The following is a 21065-nucleotide window of genomic DNA, read 5'->3' as shown; positions in this document are numbered from 1 at the left end:
TTCAATCTGAAGATTCATGTTTATTTCCTGTTCTAGAAAAACTTCATGCATTATTTTCTTGTGTGTGGCAAATATTGTCACTTTCTGATTCATTTTGATTTTTTCTTCTGGAATTCCTATTAGTTGTACATTGAACTTTCTCATTTTATTATCCATGTCTCTTAGCTTTTCTTTCAAATATTTCAAATATGCAGAGTTCCGGCAAATTTCTGCAGATCTACCTTCCAGTCAACCTAGTCTCAATTCAGCTGTGTCTAATCTGCTGGCTTGCCTGTATATTGTGTTCACAAATTCAATAACTATATTCTTTCATTTCCATGGTTCTTTTCCACATCTGTCATTTTTCACAGTATCCTGTTCATTATCATTTTTATTCCTTCCTTTGTATTTTTAATCATTTTAATATGCTAACTTTGTATCTCTTTCAGCTTGTCCTATTATTTCAAGTTCTTGAAGATAATGACTTTCCTGTGTGTCGTTCCTACTGGCTCTCCTTCATGGCAGAGCTGCTTCATATAATTTGTAGCTGCTGTTTGTGAACTCATCTGCAGTGGAGTTGTTTTGTTCTATGGGAGTCCTATGTGTTCTGGATTGTGAACTCATCTGCAGTGGAGTTGTTTTGTTCTATGGGAGTCCTATGTGTTCTGGATTGTAAAAATGGCCTCAGAGATGTTTTGTATTTGTGTCTGCCAACTGTTCCCAAGGGCTCATTGGGGAAACATTTTTGTGCAATTTTTCAGCTTGGGAATTCTTTGCCATATGGATATAATAAATTTGGCTGCCACCTTCATGAATAGTTTTGGTTTTCAGTTTTGATTTTTCCCAGGAAACTTTTCTTCCACCCAGAGGCCTGGGCAAAGACAAAATTCATGTGTCACCTTCTAGTTCTGTGGGTAATTCTTTTCTGAGGGGCAATTCTTCCAGGGTTCTTGCTTTATATAGGGGTCTCAGTTGCATTTCTCTGTAAGGCCACACCTCTGGATCCTAGATGGGTGTTGAACCCCCGGCTTCTGTTGGTGGGGCCCACATCCACATCACATTTCTTATTGGGCCACCTGGGTCAAAGCCCAGCTCTGTCTCTAAGTTCTATTTGTATACCCACCACCTTGGTGCTTCTCCACTCCTTTTTCAAGTTCTACTCTGGTTCTAATATCTTTCACTTATATTTGGTTCTGAGTTTCTCAGTGTTGGCAGGGGATGCGGCATCAATATTAGCTGAGTCCATGATGTTGCCAGAATCTGAAAGCAGTGGTCCTGATATTTAGCAGAACACCTCAGGGAGATTTGGGGGCATGCAAAGTTAGGCCTGGGGATAATATTAGTTCAGAGGGGAAGCTGTGCTGCTCTGCATGAGAAACAGATTTGGGGGTGAGGAGGAGATTTGAATTGGCTCCAAGAGAGGAAGAATGAGGGGGCTGAGGTGAAGGAATGCTATGGCTTATGAAGAATGAACAGTGCAATGTTATGCTGGCAGAAACATTGCAGGGCCCTTGAAAATAGTGGTTGGAGGTGTGTGGTGGCTCACACTTGGAATCCCAGGACTTTGGGAGGCTGAGGCAGGAGGATTGCTTGAGTCCAGAAGTTCAAGACCTGCTGGAGTCCAGAAGTTCAAGACCAGCTTGAACAACATAGTGAAACCTGCATCTCTACCAAAAAAAAAAAATTTTTTTTTTGGACCAGGACATCAAATCTACAAAAAAAAATTTTTTTAAATTTATCAGGCATGGTGGCAGGTGTCTGTAGTCCCAGCTGCCCAGAAGGCTGAGGCAGGAGAATCACTTGAGCCCAGGAGTTCGAGACTACAGTGAGCTATGATCGCATCACTGCTCTCCAGCCTGGGTGACAGAGAAGTATTGTGTCTCTAAAAGAAAGAAAGAGAGAGAAAGAAAATAAATGTGGTTGCTTGAGATTCAGTTTAACTTGGTCCTCTGTGCTGAGCTGTACTGTAAGCCTTGTGCCCCTGCTCACACACTCTGTGACCCTAAACCTTCAGTAAAAGTTGCTGCTCACAAATATCTGTGTCAATCTTACCTCAGTAAAATCAAAAGGAAAGAGGCTGCTTGGGTGTACTGGGCTGCAGAGAAGAAAACGTCCACAGGAAATGAGACAAGGAGAAGGAAAATTGGAGGGCAAGGAGGAGCCAGGGGACCTGTCAAGGGAGTGATATGGTCCTCACCCAAATCTCATCTTGTAGCTCCCATAATTTCCACGTGTTGTGAGGGACTGGGTGGGAGATGATCGAATCATGGGGGTCCTTTTCTCGTGCTGTTCTTGTGATAGTGAATGGGTCTCACAAGATGTAATACTTTTAAAAACTGGAGTTTCTCTGCACAAACTCCCTCCTTTGCCTGATACCATCCATGTAAGATGTGACTTGCTCCTCCTTCCCTTCCACCATGATCGTGAGGCCTCCCCAGGCATGTGGGACTGTGAGTCCAAAAAACCTCTTTCTTTCGTAAATTGCCCAGTCTTGGATATGCCTTTATCAGCAGCATGAAAACGAACGAATACAGGGAGCCTTACTGACCCCACCCACCCTGGAGTCCCTGGATTCCCTGGAGCCCTTGAAGAAGAGGCAGTCGGCTTCTCACAGAATTAAGAAAGAGGATCCAGAGGATCCAGGAAGTCTCCTTGCTTCAGCTCAAAAATAGCACACTCCACTCGGTTAATGCCTCACCTGCAGGCTCCACTTGGAGTGACTCCCGCAAACACATGCATGCTGCATCTGCAGTTCTGTCCAAAGCCTGCAGCCCCATACTCACCCAGTAGCCTCTGACTTAACCACCTGGATGATCCAGAACAAACCTGAGAACAAGGAAGTCTGGATTAAAAATGATACATGTTGTCCAGTATATGTACTGCACTTTTGCACATTTTCAAAGGACTTGCGAGATCTCACTCAGGAGCCTGATCTTTATTTTATTTTTATTTTTATTTTTTTTAAGATGAAATCTCTGTCACCCAGGCTGGAGTGCAGTGGCCTGATCTTGGCTCACTGCAACTTCCGCCTCCCGGGTTCAAGTGATTCTGTAGTGATAGCAAGCGATTCATTCCTTCCATTGTGACTTGACAAGCACTTACCTCCTGGTTTGTGCCTTGACAGGGTACTTCAGTGCCTCATCGATCCTTTCAGCCAGACGGTCAGCACACACTGGGAGCTCATGATGCACCAGGCCTTTGCAAGTACCAAGAATTAGCCTAGCACAGTCAGCAGCACAGCGGGGTCTCTGCCACCCACTGGCTGGGGGACTTGGGAGCGTTGCAGATGAGGAACTTGGGCTCAGAAAGACTGAGTGACTTGTATAGGCCACTTGAACCCTGGAGGCAGAGGTTGCAGGTTGCAGTGAACCGAGATCGTGCCACCACACTCCAGCCTGGGTGACAGAGCGAGACCCCATCTCAAAAAAAAAAATCAAGTGGGGAGAAGAGAGGCTTCTCAGGAGACAGAATGGGTTGGAGTCCACTCTGGCAGGGGACATTTGGCCCTAGCTCTGCCAGGGTGGAGGGGGTGTCAGGAGACCTAGGGAATGGTCGCTCCCTGCCTGCGGAGGATGGACTGTGCCTAAGGCCTGGGCAGTAGAGACAATGACAATGGCTGCAATGAGCTTTGACAATACGCAAAACTCAGAGGAGTGGAAGGAAGATGTTTCCTTCCTCTCTGCGCTATTTTGGCTCTGGTGAGGAACCAGAAGGACCTCCAGGGATCTGGAAAAATTCTACTGGAGAAGTTGGCAGTTTGTCCTCCTGGCCAGCAGAGCTGGTTCTCAGCTACAACAGCTTCCCTGCCCACCTTCCAGTGCCTCCATAACGGAGTTCCTGCAGGCTGAGTGCCAGATGATGTGCACACGGCACACGTGAGTCCCAAGAGCATAGGGTCTTCCAGCTCTCAGAGCCTCCCTCCACCCTGCACCCAGGATGCCATGCCCTCTCTCTTTCCCTGCACCCTACAGCTGCTATTTCCCTCAATATCCATTCTCTTCTTCTCTATTGTAATATTGGAACACTCTAATTTCTATCTAGCTGAGCACATGATCGCCCAGAATAAAGCCTACACTTCCCAGTTTCTTGCAGCTGGGTGCGGCCACAACTAAGTTTCGGCCAATGGGATTTGAGCTGAAGTTTGGACCATGCGTGCTCTTCCTGACTGGGCCCTTTAAGGGAAAGGGCATGCCATGGCCCGCTGTGGCCCCTTTTCCCTGCTGGCAGGAGGCATAACACTCCTCTTGACCCACCTGTCTGGGGCTGCAGGTGCCCCTGTGCAGGAGGCTGAGCCAGGGGCTGCCCTAGCCATGCTGGGTCAGAGGGCTCAGGGCCCTGGTATAGTGCTTGTGATCTCGCCTGAGCAGTGAGAGGACTGTCAGGAACAGTGGTGGCCCCAAGAGAGGCACTGGTGTCCTCTTCAGTAGGGGGAGTTTTACCGGTAAGAGCGGGTATTTACTGGTTAGTGGAAGTTTCCTGTGTGGAAATGTACTACTTATTATTCATTCAGCCCTCCTGTCAGCACGCTCAGCAAGCTTCTTCACTCTCATTTTGCACATGAGAAAATTAAGGCTTAGAAAGTCCTGTCAGCCAGCCCATGGACTTATGGCTATTAAGTGGTGAAGTCTGGATTTGAACCCAGCTCTGGCTCCAAAAATGTATGTATTTAGTCACTCCATTGTTCTCCTTCCCTAGTAACTCCGAAAGGTCCATCAGAGTCCTCTGGCTGAACGACTGGATCTCGGCCTGGCTGATCCCATCCACCACTGCATGACCGGTCACTCCCAGATCTATGTCCCCATGCTGTTCTCTTGCCTGAGCTTCCACTTGGATTCTCAGTTGCCTTTGAGCCACCTGACTTGATGGCTAGCAACAGCCTCAGACACAATTATCTGGTGCCTACTGTGTTCCTCCCAAACTATCCTCAGCAGATCTGTGTCCCTCCCCAGGGCCCTGGCATCCTCCCACTGTCGCCAGGCTTAGCCTTGGCCCTCTTGGGGTGTCCTTCCCTGCCTCATGGCCTTATCACCTCCTCACAGTTCCCTTCCCCTCCATGCATCCTTCCATTTTTGCCCGATGGTTCTTCCCCCAAGCAGACAGTTCCAGGTTCCTCGACCCTTGGCTCCTGCTCAGAATCTTTCAGCAATCCCTTATTTGCTACAGAAGAGTTCAGCCCCTCTTCAGCACAGCCCCTGTGATTGGGCTGCCTTGCTGCCCCCTCCCCACACGCTGAAGGACCACTGCTCCACTCTACCCTGGACTAGGCAATGCTGACTGCCCACCAACATCCAGTTCCTTCTTCTTCTGTAATGACAGAATCCCAATTTTTAGCTGCTCTTCCCAATAAAGACTGCATTTCTCAGTTTCCCTGGCAGTTAGCTGTGGCCATGTGACAAGATTCTGGTCAATAAGCTATAAATGAAAGCATTACATAGGCCCTCCAGTAAATCAGCTTAATTGCAAGCTGGCTTAGCTTAGAAGAGTGCCCATTTGGGTCTTTCTCTTCCCTGATGCTTAGAGCTCCGATGTACTGGCTGGAGCTCCAGCAGCCCTTTTGGTCCATGAAGTGACCTTTAGGCCTGTGCTAGAATGGTGGAACTGAAGGGTGGAGAAAGCCTGGGTCCCCTATGGCTGCAGAGGCATCATGACTAGCTGGACTGCCTATCTTCAGCTTATTTTATGTGAAAAAGAAATGAACACACCTTGCTCAAGCCACTGTTTTTTTGGACATTCTCTTACATGCAAGCGATCGTAATCCTACCTGATACAACCATACAGCACGGTGCATGTCTCCATTCCTATGCTTTTGTATGTGCACTCCTTCTCCCTGAAATGCCTTTCATGCCTTTCTTGGCTGTTGAAATCCTATTTACCTTTCAGGGCTCAATTTTAACATCGATTCTTCCACAAAACCTTCTCCCATTCCCTGGGCATAACAACACCACAACACCCCTGGTTTTCCCAGCCCTCAGTTTGGTCCTCTTGTAGCACTTACATAAATTCCAGGGCATGCACGAAGTGGCTGAGGGATGAGGATGGGGTGTCCTTCATTCTCTGGTTACCCAGAACCGGGACAGTGCTTGGCACATAGCAGGCACCAAACCAATTCCTGTTGAACATGCACACACACATGCACACACACCCTGCACAGGGCAGCCACCACCAGGGCAGTTACCAGGTGTCTTCCGAGGACAGACATCCTGACAATTGTGTGTGTGGGGTGAGGGGGCACAGGGAAAAAGAAGAGAGGGCACGCCTTTCCCTTGACCCTTCCCTCACACACAGGCGGGAGCGGCCACGCCAGGCCTGGAAGTTGTGCCTCCCTTCCCCAGCTCACCTCTCTGGCAGGCTCCCCATTCATGCCCAGTGGGCGCTCCCGTGCTGGTGGGGCAGGACCCAGAGGGGCGAAGGCCGTGGAGGCGCCCGGCAGAATCAGGACCCAGGAGGACAGGAACAGGGCCAAAGTGACAGCCCAGACCTATTAAAAACTCTGGGCTGGTACTGTGCTACAGGCTGGACTCCCTCTCCTCCCTCCCATCCCCAAGGCCCCATGGGGGCTGCAGCTATTGACCCAGAGGGCTTGGTGGACCACCAGAGTTGTTGGGTGCTCGTGGGCAGGCCGACTTGGTGGCGGAGGGCGGGGCCCAGGACACAGGTGCAGCCCTGGCGTAGCCTTTGCGGCCTATTCCCTCCAGGAAATCAGGCCCGCGGTCAGTTCCGCTGCCGGCCACTGGGCGGCAGTGCTGGCCAAGCCCTCCGGCCTCCAGAGCCGGTCTTCCCAGGCAGAGTGGATGTTCCCTGACTCACCAGCTCCGCCAGAATGACATTGTTAGGGCTGGAAGGGCTTAGCTAACATGCCACGAAGATGAGATTTACATATGATTTGAGGGTCCGACTGGAAGTATGTTTCTGTACGTCTACATACCTGTGTAACCACCACCCGATCAAGGTGCAGGACATTTCCAGCTCCCCTGCCTGTTACTAACTCCCAAAGGGAGGCTTGTCCTACTTCGAACACCACAGATGGGTTTTGCATGAACTTCTATGAATGGCACGCGGTATTCTTTGCGTCTTTCCTTACATCAGCCTCACGGCTGTGAGGTTTATCCACGTCGTTGCAGGTAGCAGTAATTTGTTTTCATTGCCACAGTATTCCATGGCATGCATCTGTGGCAGTTTAGGACCTGCTGATGCGTGTGGGAAGTTGGGCCGGAAGCAGCCTCTGAGACAGAGATCAGGGACAGGGCTGCTTAGGCGGCAGCCCTGGGGAGGCGCAGGCCTGGACTGGGTGTGGGTGGGACAGTGGCCTCTGCCTCTGGGGAACGGGCCCTGCATTCCCGCGGATCTGAGCGGTGCAGCTCCCCCGACAGCGGACATTCGCTCGTTTCCAGGCTGGGGCTGTTGCGCAGAGCGCTGCTTTGGGCCAGCACACCTGGTTCACGGGCGTGGCGTGGCTGGGTCGTGAGGCTGGCCGAGTGGTGCCTTGTGTAAAAGCTCCCAAAACACTGCCCTGTGTGGCCCCTCCAAGCCCTGGCCTACCGCCCACAGCGTCCGCGGCCCTGATGTTCTGGGGCTGGTTTCTAGGCAGGGCAGCCCCTGCCTTCTGAGATTTCCGCCCGGTGGGGAACCGATGAGGGCAGGCAAGTGTTATAGGTAGGCGTCCCAGGGCCTTAATGTCAGGGCCTACGAGGGACCGGGCTGCCTGACAGTGCCCCAGGTTGGGCTGGGCTCCCGGTCCCGCTGGGCCGCAGGCTGGCATGGGCGCGGGGCAGCAGTGGCTTCCTTGTCTGCCAGGCTCTTCCCGGAGCGCGGCCGGCATCTTGAGAGATGACCTGCTTGAAGGCGTGTGTAGTGATGGGGCTCTGGGCAAGCGAGGCCGACTGCCACGGAGGGGTCCCAGTGAGGCGGGAGTGTGGGAGCTGCGGTGTTGTGAGCCTCGGCGCCGCTAACCTCCCTTTGGGCGCCCCTCCGGGCTTTGGGGGCTCCCAGGCCCTCGACGCCTCCTGCAGTACTGACTGCCGCCAGTAGGGGCCGCCGCAGTCCCGGCCCGGCCGAGGTCGCCCCGCGCTCCAGGGCCCAGGCCTGCCCCTCTCCGAGCAAAGGTTTGCAGCCGCCAGGGCTGGCGGCACTGGAGGGGAGGGGAGGGGAGGAGAGCGGAGGGAAAGCGGGGAAAAGGAGTAGTAGGGGAGGAGAGGGTAGTGGGGTGGGGGAGGGGGTAGTAGGGGCCCAGAACAGCAGGGCTGCGGGAGCTGTGGGCGATCGGCCAGGGCGCCGAGGGGCCACACAGGGCAGGGGGGAGGGGGTCGTAGCTGAGGAGGGGGTGGCAAGGGGAGGGGGTTGTGGGGGGAGGGGGTGGTAGGGTGGGGTAGGGTAGCATAGGCAGCCTCCACCTCGCACTCAGCAGGCAGTTACAAAGCTCCTGCTCTGCGCCTGCGCAGTCCAGTGGGGGAGACATTCCTAATGGGGGGCTGCTCCTAAGGGACCGAGTGCCCACGGGGAGGGCCTTGGAAGCGGTCAAGGCACACCGTCACCAGCCACAATGCCTGGGCCAAATCCGGGCTTGTCATGTCCTGCCTAGTGAGCTGACCAAGCCACTTAACTATCGTGTGCCTCAGTTTCCCCACGTATATAATGGAAATGATTACAATAAACAGAACCTTTTTGAGGAGCTGCCATGAGGACTATCAGGTAAATTCTGGACTTAGAATGGTGGCATTTGGGCCGGGCGCAGCGGTTCACGCCTGTAATCCCAGCACTGTGAGGTCGAGGCGGGTGGATCACGAGGTCAAGAGATCAAGACTATCCTGGCCAACATGGTGTATATCTACTAAAAATACAAAAATTAGCTAGTTGTGGTGGCTTGCCTGTAGTCACAGCTACTCGGGAGACTGAGGCAGGAGAATCGCTTGAACCCAGGAGGAGGAGGAGGTTGCAGTGAGCCGAGGTTGCGCCACTGCACTCCAGCCTGGGCAACTCCAGCCTGGGCGACAGAGCGAGACTGTCTCAAAAAAAAAAAAAGAATGGTAGCATTCTGCAGGGGAGGAAAAGTAGAATCTTTCCTCACCTGTGGCTGGGTTCATAGCTGGGACCCCCATAACAAAAGACAGGTCAACGAGAGAAAAGCACACGAATTTATTTCATGCAAATTTTACATGGCACGGGACCTTCATAAATGAAGACCCAAAGAAATGGGAACATCTGTATTTTTATGTGTTGGTTTCACGAGGAGTGGGCATCGTGGAGAAGTGATTGGCTAAAGGGGGAAGGGGTAATAAGCAGAGGAGAGTTGGCCAGGCCTGTTCAGATTCTTCTCTGTCCCCGAATCCTCAGAGGTAAGGATAGGCCTCATGGCCTCATGGCCTACTTCAGGGAATTTGGGCGAAGGGAAGGTGAGAGAGGCTTTCCTGCTTCTGCTGTTTTCTTAAGTGCCAAAGTGCCATATTTTGGGGTGGCATGTCCTGAACCCTGGCAGTTTGTTCAATAAACAAACATGGAGTGCATGGTAGGCATGCCTGTCCCTTGGATGTGAGGCCTTAGGCAGGCTTTAGCTCCTCAGAATGACCTCCTTCCCCCCAGCTGCCTCATGGCCCAAGGTCCCGCTGATGGGACTACACCACCCCAGCCTGCTGGCTTTGGGCGGCCTGAGGGCCACAGCTTGCCGGGTAACTTTCTAGACAGGCCGAGGCTCAGACTTGACTTCTCTGATAAGATGCCAAACACACCTTTCTTAAGAGAATGTGGTTTATCAACAACGTGCGCCGCTCCAGCGCTCTGGGGAACCACCCAAGGCAGCCCACACTAACGTGGAGCACACACATGGCACTAGCCATCCCTTAGCCGAGTCCAGAGCAGTCACTGACTGTGGCCTTGATCTGGGGTCTTGGGAAGGGCTTAGCCCACAGGTTGAGGGTCAGGGCACTCACAAGGCTCCAAACCCACCAGGCGCTTGTCACCTCAAGTGGGGTCCACTTGGCCAGGTGTGGTGGTTCATACCTGGAGTCCCAGCACTTGGGGATGCTGAGATGGGAGGATTGCTTGAGGCAGGGAGATTGAAACCAGCCTGGGTTAGACCCTGTCTTTACAAAATCAAAAATATTAGCAGGCATGGTGGGGTGCACCTGTGGTCCCAGCTACTCAGGAGGCTGAGGTGGAAGGATTGCTCGAGCCCGGGAGTTTGAGGTTGTAGTGAGCCATGATCATACGACTGCACTCTAGCCTGAGTGACAGCGAGACCCTGTCTCAAAAAAAAAAAAGTTGAGTCCACATATCCCAGGGAGGGCCCCAGGCTTTCTGAGTAAATGCGTTTAACATGATCCCCAGGAGATCTGAAAGCACATTGCGACGTGAGTGAGAAGCACTAGGTTAGAGTAAGCCACCTTCCCTCCATGAGCCTCAGTTTCCCTAACAAAAATAAAAATGGAAGGGCCAGAATACCTTTGACTTCTTTCCAGTGCTAACACATTGGGAGCTACACATTTGGTGTGACTGTCTGTGGGCCTATTTGCATTTTGTAGTGGTTCTGGGAAAGTGGAATTCCAGCTCTAGTAAGACTGGAGGGACCATCAGTTCCTCTCCTCTTCTGTGTAGTTTACCCTTCCTCTCTGTTGGAGGGGCACAACTTCGCAGGCCCTGGGATGCAGCAAATGCAATTCAGTTGCTTCAGCAACATAGATTACTCAATATTCTGTGTGCCAGGGTCTCTGCAGCAGTGAATCTCCACCCTGGCTGCACATCAGAATCATCTGGGTTGCTTTGTAAACTCCACATACCTGGGTTCCACCCCAGGCCAGTGGAGCCAGAGTCTTTGGGGGTGGGGCTGGGCTTAGGTATTTATTAACATCCTTGGACCATTACAATGCACAGCCAGCTTGACATTGGTCAGAAGTGAGAGAGACGGCTACCGTAAAAAATACCCAGGCATGTCCCCAGTCCCTGTTTCCTTCTCTTAGGCTTTCCAGCTACGGCAGGTCTGGCTGCAAGTCAGGAGAAATCATCGGGAAATCCCCTGGATACAGTAACTCATGACAGCACCATCGAATTAATCATCAACCTTGTAACATGATCTCTGGCCATAAAAAGCAGACCTGCTGAATCTTTGGAAACCTGTCCACTGGCCTTCTCCAGGCAGTTCCTTCTAGACTTGGGGACCTGTGCCCGAGGACCTTGGACTGATGGGTGCCCAGCTCTGCTTCGAGGCCAGTAAGTAGACCTCCTGCGAGGCCGGAGCTTGGTCTCTGGACCGGGGGTACAGGTAGCGTAGGGTGCTCTGTGTCACTGCTGGAGTAGAGGTGTGGTCAGTGTAAAGTTTAGGGGGCTGGTGGGTCCCAGTTCTGCCAAGTTGAGCTGTGGGCTTCAGTTTCCACATCTGCAGTCTGGGACAATGCCTGCTGGCTTATAGGGATCTTTATCAAACCAAATGCACAAATCTAAAAAGTGATAGGCACAAAGGTTCTCTGCGAGCCTCACCTGAAGCCACAGGTGTCCCTTAGTGGAAGGGCCATGTGCGGGTGGGAGATGGAGGACCTGGTCTTTGAGCACCAGCGATTGGAATTGTGCATCTCTAGACCTGCCCTCCCGGGTAAAAAGCTGGAAGCCTGGGCTCACGGCTCTCAGTCCCCTGGTGGGCACCACAGGCTCACAGACCAGCAGCTGGCTGTGCCCAGAGCCACTGATGCTGTCACGTAACTGTGTTTGGCAGGGAAATGACGGGCCTTTAAAGGAGGCAGCGTGGGAGTGCGGATCCCCCACTTTCTGGCTGCAAAAACATGGATGACTAGCACAGCCTTCCCAAGTTCTGAGGACTTTCCCCAAGGCAGAGTGAGGCAGAAAAGAGGCTGCAAAGTGCTTAGGGGTGCCTGGCACTCCGAAATGCTTGACGCCTGGAGGAGTGGTGAGGATGGAGATCCCTAAATGCTCTTGCTGAGCAAGTGGGTGCCCCTGCCCCACTCAAATTCCAAGAGCTTAGAGAATCTGGAATGTCCTGGAATAGAGACACCCCAAAGGCCCTGTTTTGCCGGCAGGCAGTCCACCCCTCAGAATGGGGACCCCAGGGCAGGTGGAGTAATTGGAGAGATCCCCCATGGGCAGGGTGCTCTGTTTCTCTGAGCTCAGGGTCCTGCCTGAAAATGGAACCCATAGAAAAAGCAACTGCCTCTGAGTGAGGGTGCTTGGGCACTGGGGTGATCTGAACCCTGTGCTAGCCCAGCTGCTGGGGAGAGGCCTGCTTGGAGAACCACACATGGCCTATGCCCACCTCCACCACTCCCCACCCTGGGAGTGGGGTGTCCCGGGCTGCCCGGGTCAAAGGGTGGGAGGACCCCTGCAGACCTCATGGGAGGAGGCAGGCGGAGTGGAGGTGTCGATCACACCTGTCAGGGCACCCGGATCCTGCTCCAGACCCAGGCACGGAGCCCTGCCTGAAGTAGGTAGACATGGTCCTGCAGGCCCTTGACGGGCTGGTGGGGTGAGGGTGGGTTTCAGCCTCACTCAGCCTTGGTGGTGCACATTGAATAGCCAACATGACCATACAGACAGACCAAGAGTCTTCATAGACAAGAGGCTGTGCCCTAGGGGGCCTTTCACTCCCCTGCCAGGTGGGGGTGGAGTGGAGGGGAAGGGGGCTGCTGGAGGTAGGGGGCGGAGCCTGAGTGAGTACACAGAGGAGACTGCTCAGGTGCTCTGGCCTCTAGTGACCTGCTCACCCACCCCGTCCTCTCAGCACCCACCAGCCCTGGTGACATGAGGACTTAGCTCCACACAGGGCTGCTGGGAAGGCTTCCGAGGCAGGAAGCTTTGCAAACTGTCAAATTCTCCTCCAAGGCAAGGCCTGCTTCTCACGGGCTCCCGGGGCCTTTTGTACCCTCAAGGCCATTCTGGGGGAGTTCCCATCCTCCCTGGACTGCCTCCAGCTAGCCAGTTCCCTACTCCCTCCAGGAAGTGGATGAAGCATTGAGGTCACCTCCTGTCCTCCACCCCTCCCTGCCCTCAGAGCCAGTCCTGCATGGAGCCAGCCTCTGTCCCAGGCACCTGCCTAGAGGGTGGGGTGGAAACTCCATCCCCAGCCAGGATGGGCTCATCTCTGCTGGTTCCATCGAGGCCCACGGTGCAGAGCACGACAGGGCTCCAGCTCCCCTGACCCAACGGGTGCCCCTTTCCCTGTAGGGGCTGCACTGGGTGAGACTGGGAGAACTCATGGACCCTAGTTCTGCCCCTGATTGCTGTGGGGTGGGGCTGGCAGCTTGCCCACCGTCTGCCTCTCAGGACGGCAGCAGGATTGGGTGTGGCAGTTCGTGGAGAGGGCTCGGATGCCAGCCACCATCTCTGGCATGGCCCCTTGTCCAGGGCCATTGCTCGGGTCTCTTGCCAAGCCCCCTCCAGGGCTTCTCTCCAGTTCCCATCTCAGGGATGGGCCATGACTCAGCCGAAGGGCTGGCCTCTGCCCTCCTAGATTGTGGCAGGTTATGCCAAGAGCCCCTGCCTGCCCTGGCACCCCAGCCCCATGCCTCGCCAGGCAGGCAATGAACAGGACTCCAGACGTGTCCCAGGATGCCTGGCCTTGCTGGAAATGCACATCACTGCCATTTGTGCGTGAGGCGGCTGTGCACCGGAGGGCAGTAACCGCCTGGGCCAGCAGCAGGGTAGGTCTGGAATGGGGGTGTCAGCCATGGTCCAGCTGGTGCCCCACTGCCCTCCATGGAGCAGCCTCAACCATGGGTACAAGGACAGGTTCATTGATGTCAGGGCCCCCAGCCTGGCTCTGGCTCTCCATGGGTGCTGCTCCAGGACTTCTCCTTGCCTAGGTGCAGCCTTGAGGCACCAGAGCTGGGCAGGCCTGCCGGGATGGGAGGGGGCGGGGGAGGATGAGTGCATCACGGGAAGGCATGGGTGGGGCGCGGGCGAGGGGTGGATGTGGATACACAGGGCTCTGTGAGAGTCCCAAGGCCACAGTGAGAGCTGGTCCTTAATGCTGGGGAAAGGTCACTTCAGGTAGGCTTACCTTTGTCCTGTGGAAGTCAGGGACAGAGTCACTCACCACAGAGATGTCCTGGTGCCTGACCAGATGGAGCCTCCTGGCCCTGGGCTCCGATAGAGGGTGTAAACCTGTATGCGGTCAGAGTGCCTGCCTTGCCAGGGGAGTGTGACCTGATCTGGGAGGGGAGTGGCCTTGCTCCTGTAAGCTGGGGTCTAGCTCAAGTTCTAATTGATTTCACCTTTAATTTTCAACAGCAAGCAGCCAGCCAGCCTCCTTCCCCCAGCCCAGAAAAAGCAGGGCCAGGAAGGGAGGGGCAGGGCTGGCTAAGGCAGTTGTGGGGTAGGAAGCCCTGCCAGCTTCCTGCAGGCTGAGTGGAGAGGAAGGGCTGCTCAGTGAGGCGCTTTCCCCGTCTGACCACCAGGCAGAGTCCTGTGTATGGGAAGTCCCCTGGTTTCAGAGCCCATGCCAGGGCCAGGCTGGACCCCACCCAGGATTCTGAGGGGCTAGCCTGGGACTCCCTCCTGAGCCTGCACCCACACCCTCGGGGGAGCAGCCAGACCCCTTTCTCTCCCAGGACAAGGATGACTCCATTACTGGGGGCCATGGCCTTCACAAGTGATACAGTTCTCCATGGGAAAACCGGAGAGACAAACAGAGAGGGAACAGCGGATGGTCTCCCAGGGTGGACCACAGTCAGTGAGTCAGTCTGTCACCTCTTCTGTTATTTTTAGGTGCATGTAGAATAAATGTATGGGCTGGGTGCAGTGGCTCATACCTGTAATCCTAGCACTTTGGGAGGTGGAGGCAGGGGGATCACTTGAGGCCAAGAATTCAAGAGCAGCCTGGGCAACACAGCAAGAACTCATCTCTGAAACAAAAACAAAAACCCCAAAAATGTGTATAACAAACGTATAGATGTGTATGCCTGACTAACCCTCCTTTTTCTGTTGAACGATGATAACCATTACTAGATTGATTGCAGGCAGATCACAAATAGGCATCAGTTCCTCAATATCCCTAAAGGAATGGAGAGAGGTGGAAATTGTCCCTAGGGGAAGATCAAGGTGGTTCCGAGGTGTGGGGGACTCTGAGATACTGGGGAGCTGGTGGGTCTAGACCCAGTCAGCACTGACGCTCTCCATCCCCAACCCACAGACTCCAAGGCTCCCCGAGAGGCACTTCGCTTCCATGCCGAGGCCAAAGGCGCACAAGTGTGTCTGGACACGCGTGGCTGCACCGCACACAGGCGAGCCACGTTCCATGATGGCATCGTGTTCAGCCAGCGTCCGGTGCGCCTGGGTGAGCGCGTGGCGCTGCGCGTGCTGCGGGAGGAGCACGGCTGGTGCGGCGGCCTCCGCGTGGGCTTCACGCGCCTGGACCCTGCGCGCATGTCCGCACCCAGCCTGCCACCCTTCGTGTGCCCCGACCTGGAGGAGCAGAGCCCGACTTGGGCGGCCGTGCTGCCCGAGGGCTGCGCGCTTGCGGGGGACGTGGTCCGCTTCTGGGTGGACCGCCGTGGCCGCCTCTTCGCCAAGGTCAACGCCGGCTGCCGGCTCCTACTGCGCGAGGGTGTGCCAGTGGGCGCCCCGCTCTGGGCCGTGATGGACGTGTACGGGACCACCAAGGCCATCAAGCTGCTGGGTGAGACTACCGTCGGGACCCTGCAGGGGAGGTGGGGAGATGGGGGCTCCAGTGGCACCCCACACCAATCTAGAGCCACAGGAAGAAGGTTCACATTCAGTTATTCCGTCAGCCGCTGTCCAGTGTTAGCTGTGAAGATGGGCACTGGAGACATCAGATAGACAAGGCCCAGTTGTAGGGAGGGCAGTCTTGTCCCTAAGAATGATGAGTAGATAGGACCAGCACTCCTACCATCTATTAACCCAAACATCTGCTAAAGTGCCCACCTCCTTTTACAAAGAAAGAAACATTTGGGCTGGGCTTTGCAGTCTAAATAGGAGTTCACTAGAGACAAAGGTGGCAAGCAAAGGGAACACACAGGTGGGGCTAGAGGTGTGCATGGAGAGTGGCTGCAGGGAGAAAGCTGAGTTTCTCAGTCAGTGGGTGGGGAAAGGAGAGCCATCCCTCTAGCCACCCCATAGGCAAGTAGATTTCAGGGAAGCACAGAGAGGCAATAATACCCATAACAAGAAATACTGGCATTCCTGGGCTGGGTGGTGGTCCACTCCCTCCCTCCTGCAAGCAGATTTGTTAAAATCATTTATTTGCCACAGCTGCCAGCACCTCACACCTGGAGCGCCCGATTTGCTGGGTCTGGAGTGGGCCCCCAGAACCTGTTTGTCCAGGCTCTTGGGGGATGGTGATGCCCATCTGGGTTGGGAATGTGGCTTGGCCAGGGGTCTCCATTCAGGCAGCAGCTGGAGGGCAAAGAAGAAGGGCCTGGAGGAAGGGTGGCTCTGGAGGAAGAATCTGCAGCCCCATGGATTCTCGGATTCTCAGCTGGGTTAAGCTGGGGAAGGGATGACCAGGACAGGGTCTTAAAATTTGGGGATAGGGGCTCAGCACTGTAACCCAGGAAAGAAGGGAGACTGGACACTTTGCTGTGGGGCCAGGAGCAGGATGGAGCACCTGGGGTTGCCGTCCTGGACATAAGTGTCTCTCTCTGCCTCAGATCCCACAGACAGCCAGCTCCCGACAGCCATGCTGTGGGACCTCAGCAACAAAACTGTGCCTGAGCCAGAAGGTGAGTGCCTTCCCAAGCACCAAGGACTCCCCAGGAATCCAGCACCTGGAGTAGAGGGGGAAGCCCCATGCCCTGATTGTTCATTCAAGTCTCTCATAGGCTTTGGGTCAAAAGATTTAGCTCTGCCTACTGGAAAGCTGAAAGCAACCTGGCAGCTCTACCTTCAACCCATTCCATGAGTTCTTATAACCCATTCCATGAGTTATAAGAGCACATTCATGAACAGACAGTGTTATTTTGTTCTTGCTTTAAAAAGTCATCCACATTCATTGTAAATGCTTTGCTGATGGAAATAAAGATGAAAGGATAGGTGGGGTGCAGTGGCTCCTATACTTTGGGAGGCTGAGGCAGGAGGTTGGCTTGAGCCCAGGAGTTTGAGACCTGCCTGGACAACATGGCAAAACTCTGTCTCTACAAAAAGTACAAAAATTAGCTGGGTGCGATCGTGCATGCCTGCGTTCCCAGCTACTTGGGAGGCTGAGGTGGAAGGATCACTTCAGCCCAGCTGCTTAAGGCTGCAGCAAGCTGTGATCACTCCAGCCTGGGTGACAGAGTGAGACTGTCTCTAAAAAATAAAAAAAGATTAAAGAATAAAGAGGAAAGTAAAAGAAAAGAAATCACCCATTACCTCTTGGGTGGATTTCTTCCCAGTATTTTTGGTCATTGATATAGACATGTGTATACATGGGGACTTGTCTGTGCTCTGTTTTCCTTTTCTCTAATTGGAATTTGATTTTATACACACACGCGCGCGCACACACACACATTATTGCTTTCTTCCCCCTTTTTTTCACTTGATTACACTGTAAGCACTTTCTCACTAGGTGATGTTCTTCAAAATACAGCTGCATGTTTCTCTGTCATTCTCTGTGGTCACATTGTGAATGGGTTGCCCACCCCTTCCCCCACGTGCCCTGACCTGTGTTGTCTTCTCTCCCAGCCACACCAGGAGAGGAGTGTGCCATCTGCTTCTGTCACGCTGCCAACACCTGCCTTGTGCCCTGTGGCCACACACACTTCTGCAGCTACTGTGCCTGGCGGGTCTTCAGGGATACGGCCAAGTGCCCTGTGTGCCGCTGGCAGATAGAGGCGGTAGCCCCTGCACGGGGTCCTCCTGCTCTGAGGACTGAGGGCTCCTGAGAGGAGGCGGCTTCCAGGTGTGAGTGGCTGCCTGGGACTAGATCTGAGTCCAGCCCCTGCAGAGGGAGGAGGTGTAGCCCTGCCTTCTTTCTGGGGAAGAGTCAGAAGGGCTGATCAGCAACAGGTGTGTCAGAGAGAGGAAGTCAGAGAGAGGGCCACTCCCTCCACCTGTTTCCCAACAGGAGAGCAAGGAAAAACCCCTCTTTCTGTCCATGCCAGAACTATCCTTCTGATGGGGTGCTTTGTTTAGAGATGGGGTGGCCCAATCCCGTGTTTTACAGCGGAGGGAGTTCAGCTATCTGTTGTGTCTGGTGAAGCCCTGTACCTCCTGGGGTGTTGAAGAACCTGGACTTGAAGCAGGAGGTATCTGCATGGAATGTGTAAAGTTCCACGTGGAAGCTGGGTTGCCTCCCACAAGTCCCCAGTAGGGTGGATGTGTAGTTCCCTGCCCTGCCTACCTTTCAGGGTTGTCGCGAGGTCTCAGTGAGACCATGCATCTGAAGATGATTTAAAACATGAAAGTGTATTGTTGTCACTGTGGTAATTTCCTTGCCAATTTCTGAGATATCAGAATAAAGTTTGTCTTTCCTAAATGATTTTGTAGTGACTATGTCCCCTTGCTTGCAGTCTGGGAGTGGGATAGGAGCTGTGGGCTGCTCAGGATAATGCAGCATGTGGGGACATGCCGTTCTTTCTTCCCCACACTGGGCTTGTAGGTGGCCTGGGTGGGGCTCTGGGCACTCAGGACCATGGAAAGAGCACATGAAGGGGGTAGTCTTATAATCCCAATCCTCAAGTCCCAACCACCCTTTCCCTTGCCACCCTTAATTTTGGGGCACTGTTCTGGAGGCTCTGGCCCCTGACTGAAGGCAGGAGTTGACCTGGGAGCCCACATCAGCAGGTGTCTGGCAGGGGTAAGCTGTGCCTGTAACTTTGCTCTTGTTCCCTGCTCTGTGGCCAGTGGGGAGGCAACTCCTGGAGGAGAGGGGTATATGAAGGGGATCTGAACCTATTGTGCTTAAAATTGGAAGTGCAGGCACCTCCATAGACTGCCTTTCTGCCCACCGCATAGCCAAACAGGGGGTCAGGAGGCTGGATTTGATGACACCTGAGTACTTTTCACTCTGGAGTAGGATCCCCTCACTACCATTCACAAATGCTCTGACTTGGGGCATGTGAGTTGACCTCTGTGAGCCTCAGTTTCATCATCTGTAAAATGGATAATTTTCTTGTTGGTAAGTTGTGAGGAGCATGAATATGCAACTTGTAACTTGGAAGAAAGACTAAAAAATGGCAGCACCCTTTCCCTGGAAAAGGCATCTCCCAGGGGAAGGTCCCAAGAGTGTACTGGATCCATTGTCAAGGGCCTCATGTGAGACCTGGAAGCCCATTGACTTTTACCAAGGGGTTCCAATCACCCCAATACTTTGGAATGATTCTGTGGGTCCTAAAGCAAGTTTTTTCATCCTTTAAGAGTCTTCTTTTTCCCTTCCGTGCCCATATAGCTTCAGTGCAAGGGCAGTACTTTAATCCCAATTCCAGTGAACACTACCTTATTAGGTAGCATCTAGCAAGACTGATTTTAGAAAAGATCTCTAACCAGAGGTGGGCCTTCTGGAATGGAGGAGTAAGGACCTCTGTAAACCCATTCTTCTGTAAAACAACAAAAATACTGGCAAATTACCAAAATCAACTTTTTCAGAACTCTAGAAATTAACCAGAGGCTACTGATAATCTGAAGGATGCTTATCCGAGATGAACTCCTGTGCTTTGGCAAGAACAGCAGGGTTTGTGGTGTTAGCTTTTCCCATTCTCTGCCTCCAGCTCCACAGTAGCCTTGAAAACCAGCAGCCTTGAAGCGTCTCAGGGTGGATCGACAGACTGAGTTGGGAGCTCCTCAGAAAGCTCCATCCCTAGACTATTGTCACTATCTGACCTACATCTTCATTCTCTGGAAAAGTTTTATTTACAGGGCGTGTCATTCTTTAACCCTACTTGGGACCCTCTCCATGAGAAATCCCTATCCCTGGGACATTTGCCAAACATAATCAGTTTCAATTGTTTTACATCACAGTTGCCTAAGTCTGTGACACTAGCTGAGGCAAATAAGAGGCTGGCCAGAGATTTAAAAGGAAGATCTGTGAAATGAGATGTCCGTAGAGAGCTTTGAAAGTTATGATATACTCCAGGGGATCTACAAGGCTGTCCACATGCTCAGGAAAGACTTAAGAGGGCTCCAATTTCTCACTTTGCCTGACCTCGAGGCCCTGTACAAGTAGGAAATGAAGGGTAAGACAGAGTTAGAAACTGCCTGAGCATTGAAGGTGTGCCTGAACCCACAAACAGGGCTCCTTGTCAACAGGTTTACTAGTTCAAGCATCTAAGGAAATCTCCGTCCAGTCATTAGCTGACCACTAAGCTAACTGAACAGAGACTTCAGGGAATATAGACTTTACAGAATTAGTCCAGGAAAGTGAGAAAAACAAAAAACAAAAAAACAAAAAACAACAACAGCAACAACAGCAACAACGAGAAAACCCCCACAGAAACAGCAGCAACAAACTGGCAATGACAACGAGCCCTGGAGGGGTGAGTGTCCGATTTTTAGGGCTTCCAAATTATATTATATTACCTAAAAAGCTCTAGTATTTTTAAGAAAAATTATGAGATCTGCAAAGAAATAGGAAAGTATGGCCTATGCACAGGAAAAAAAAATCAGTCACTAGAAACTGCCCCTGAGAGAGCCTTGATATTGGATTTTCTAGACAAAACCTTTAAGCTAGCTATTATGAATATGTTCTGTGAGCTAAAAGAAGCCATGTCTAAAAAATTTTTTTAAGTGTGTCAATAATGTCTCACCAAATACAGAATATCAATCTATCAGAAAGATAAAAAATTATTTAAAAACCAACCAAATAGAAAATCTGGAGTTGGAAAGTACAATACCTGAAGTAAAAAATTCACTAGAGGGGTCCAATAGCAGATTTAGGCTGGCAGGAGAAAGGATCAATGAACTTGAAGACAGGTTAATAGAGATAATTATGATTTAGTCTGAGGTATAGAAGGGAAAAAGAATGAACAAAGCCCCAGAGACCTATGCACCAACATATATGTAAAGGGAGTACCAGAAGGAGAAGAGGGAGATAAAGGGGAAGAAAGAAATTATAGATGTAAAGTCCAAAGAGTCTTCAAGAAATTTTCTAGAAGGATATATGTATTATATTATACAAATATAATATATTATTATATTAGTAGAGACGGGGTTTCACC

The 21065-nt window shown here is 52.5% G+C and overlaps 1 protein-coding gene across 2 annotated transcripts; it reads left to right on the top strand.

Moving 5' to 3' along the window:
- Window positions 1-10887: 10887 nt before the first annotated feature.
- Window positions 10888-18391, top strand: NEURL3 (neuralized E3 ubiquitin protein ligase 3). Of its 2 annotated transcripts, XM_064371280.1 has the most exons (5): window positions 15530-15592; window positions 16584-16655; window positions 16755-16820; window positions 17044-17062; window positions 17596-18391. In XM_064371280.1, the coding sequence occupies exons 1-5, from the start codon at window positions 15553-15555 to the stop codon at window positions 17783-17785; spliced, it is 387 nt and encodes a 128-aa protein (XP_064227350.1). In that variant the 5' UTR covers window positions 15530-15552; the 3' UTR covers window positions 17786-18391. The 2 variants fall into 2 exon arrangements, with proteins under 2 accessions (XP_012292249.1, XP_064227350.1); XM_012436826.1 differs by lacking the exons at window positions 16755-16820; window positions 17044-17062 and adding an exon at window positions 10888-11178 and having other exon boundaries at window positions 15107-15592.
- Window positions 18392-21065: the final 2674 nt, after the last annotated feature.

The sequence above is a fragment of the Aotus nancymaae genome, unplaced genomic scaffold, assembly GCF_030222135.1.
Source record: "Aotus nancymaae isolate 86718 unplaced genomic scaffold, 86718_ANA_hifiasm-v0.15.2.pri h1tg000131l, whole genome shotgun sequence".
In the NCBI taxonomy this organism is placed as follows: Eukaryota; Metazoa; Chordata; class Mammalia; order Primates; family Aotidae; genus Aotus; species Aotus nancymaae.
This window is presented reverse-complemented; position numbering and strand designations above follow the sequence as displayed.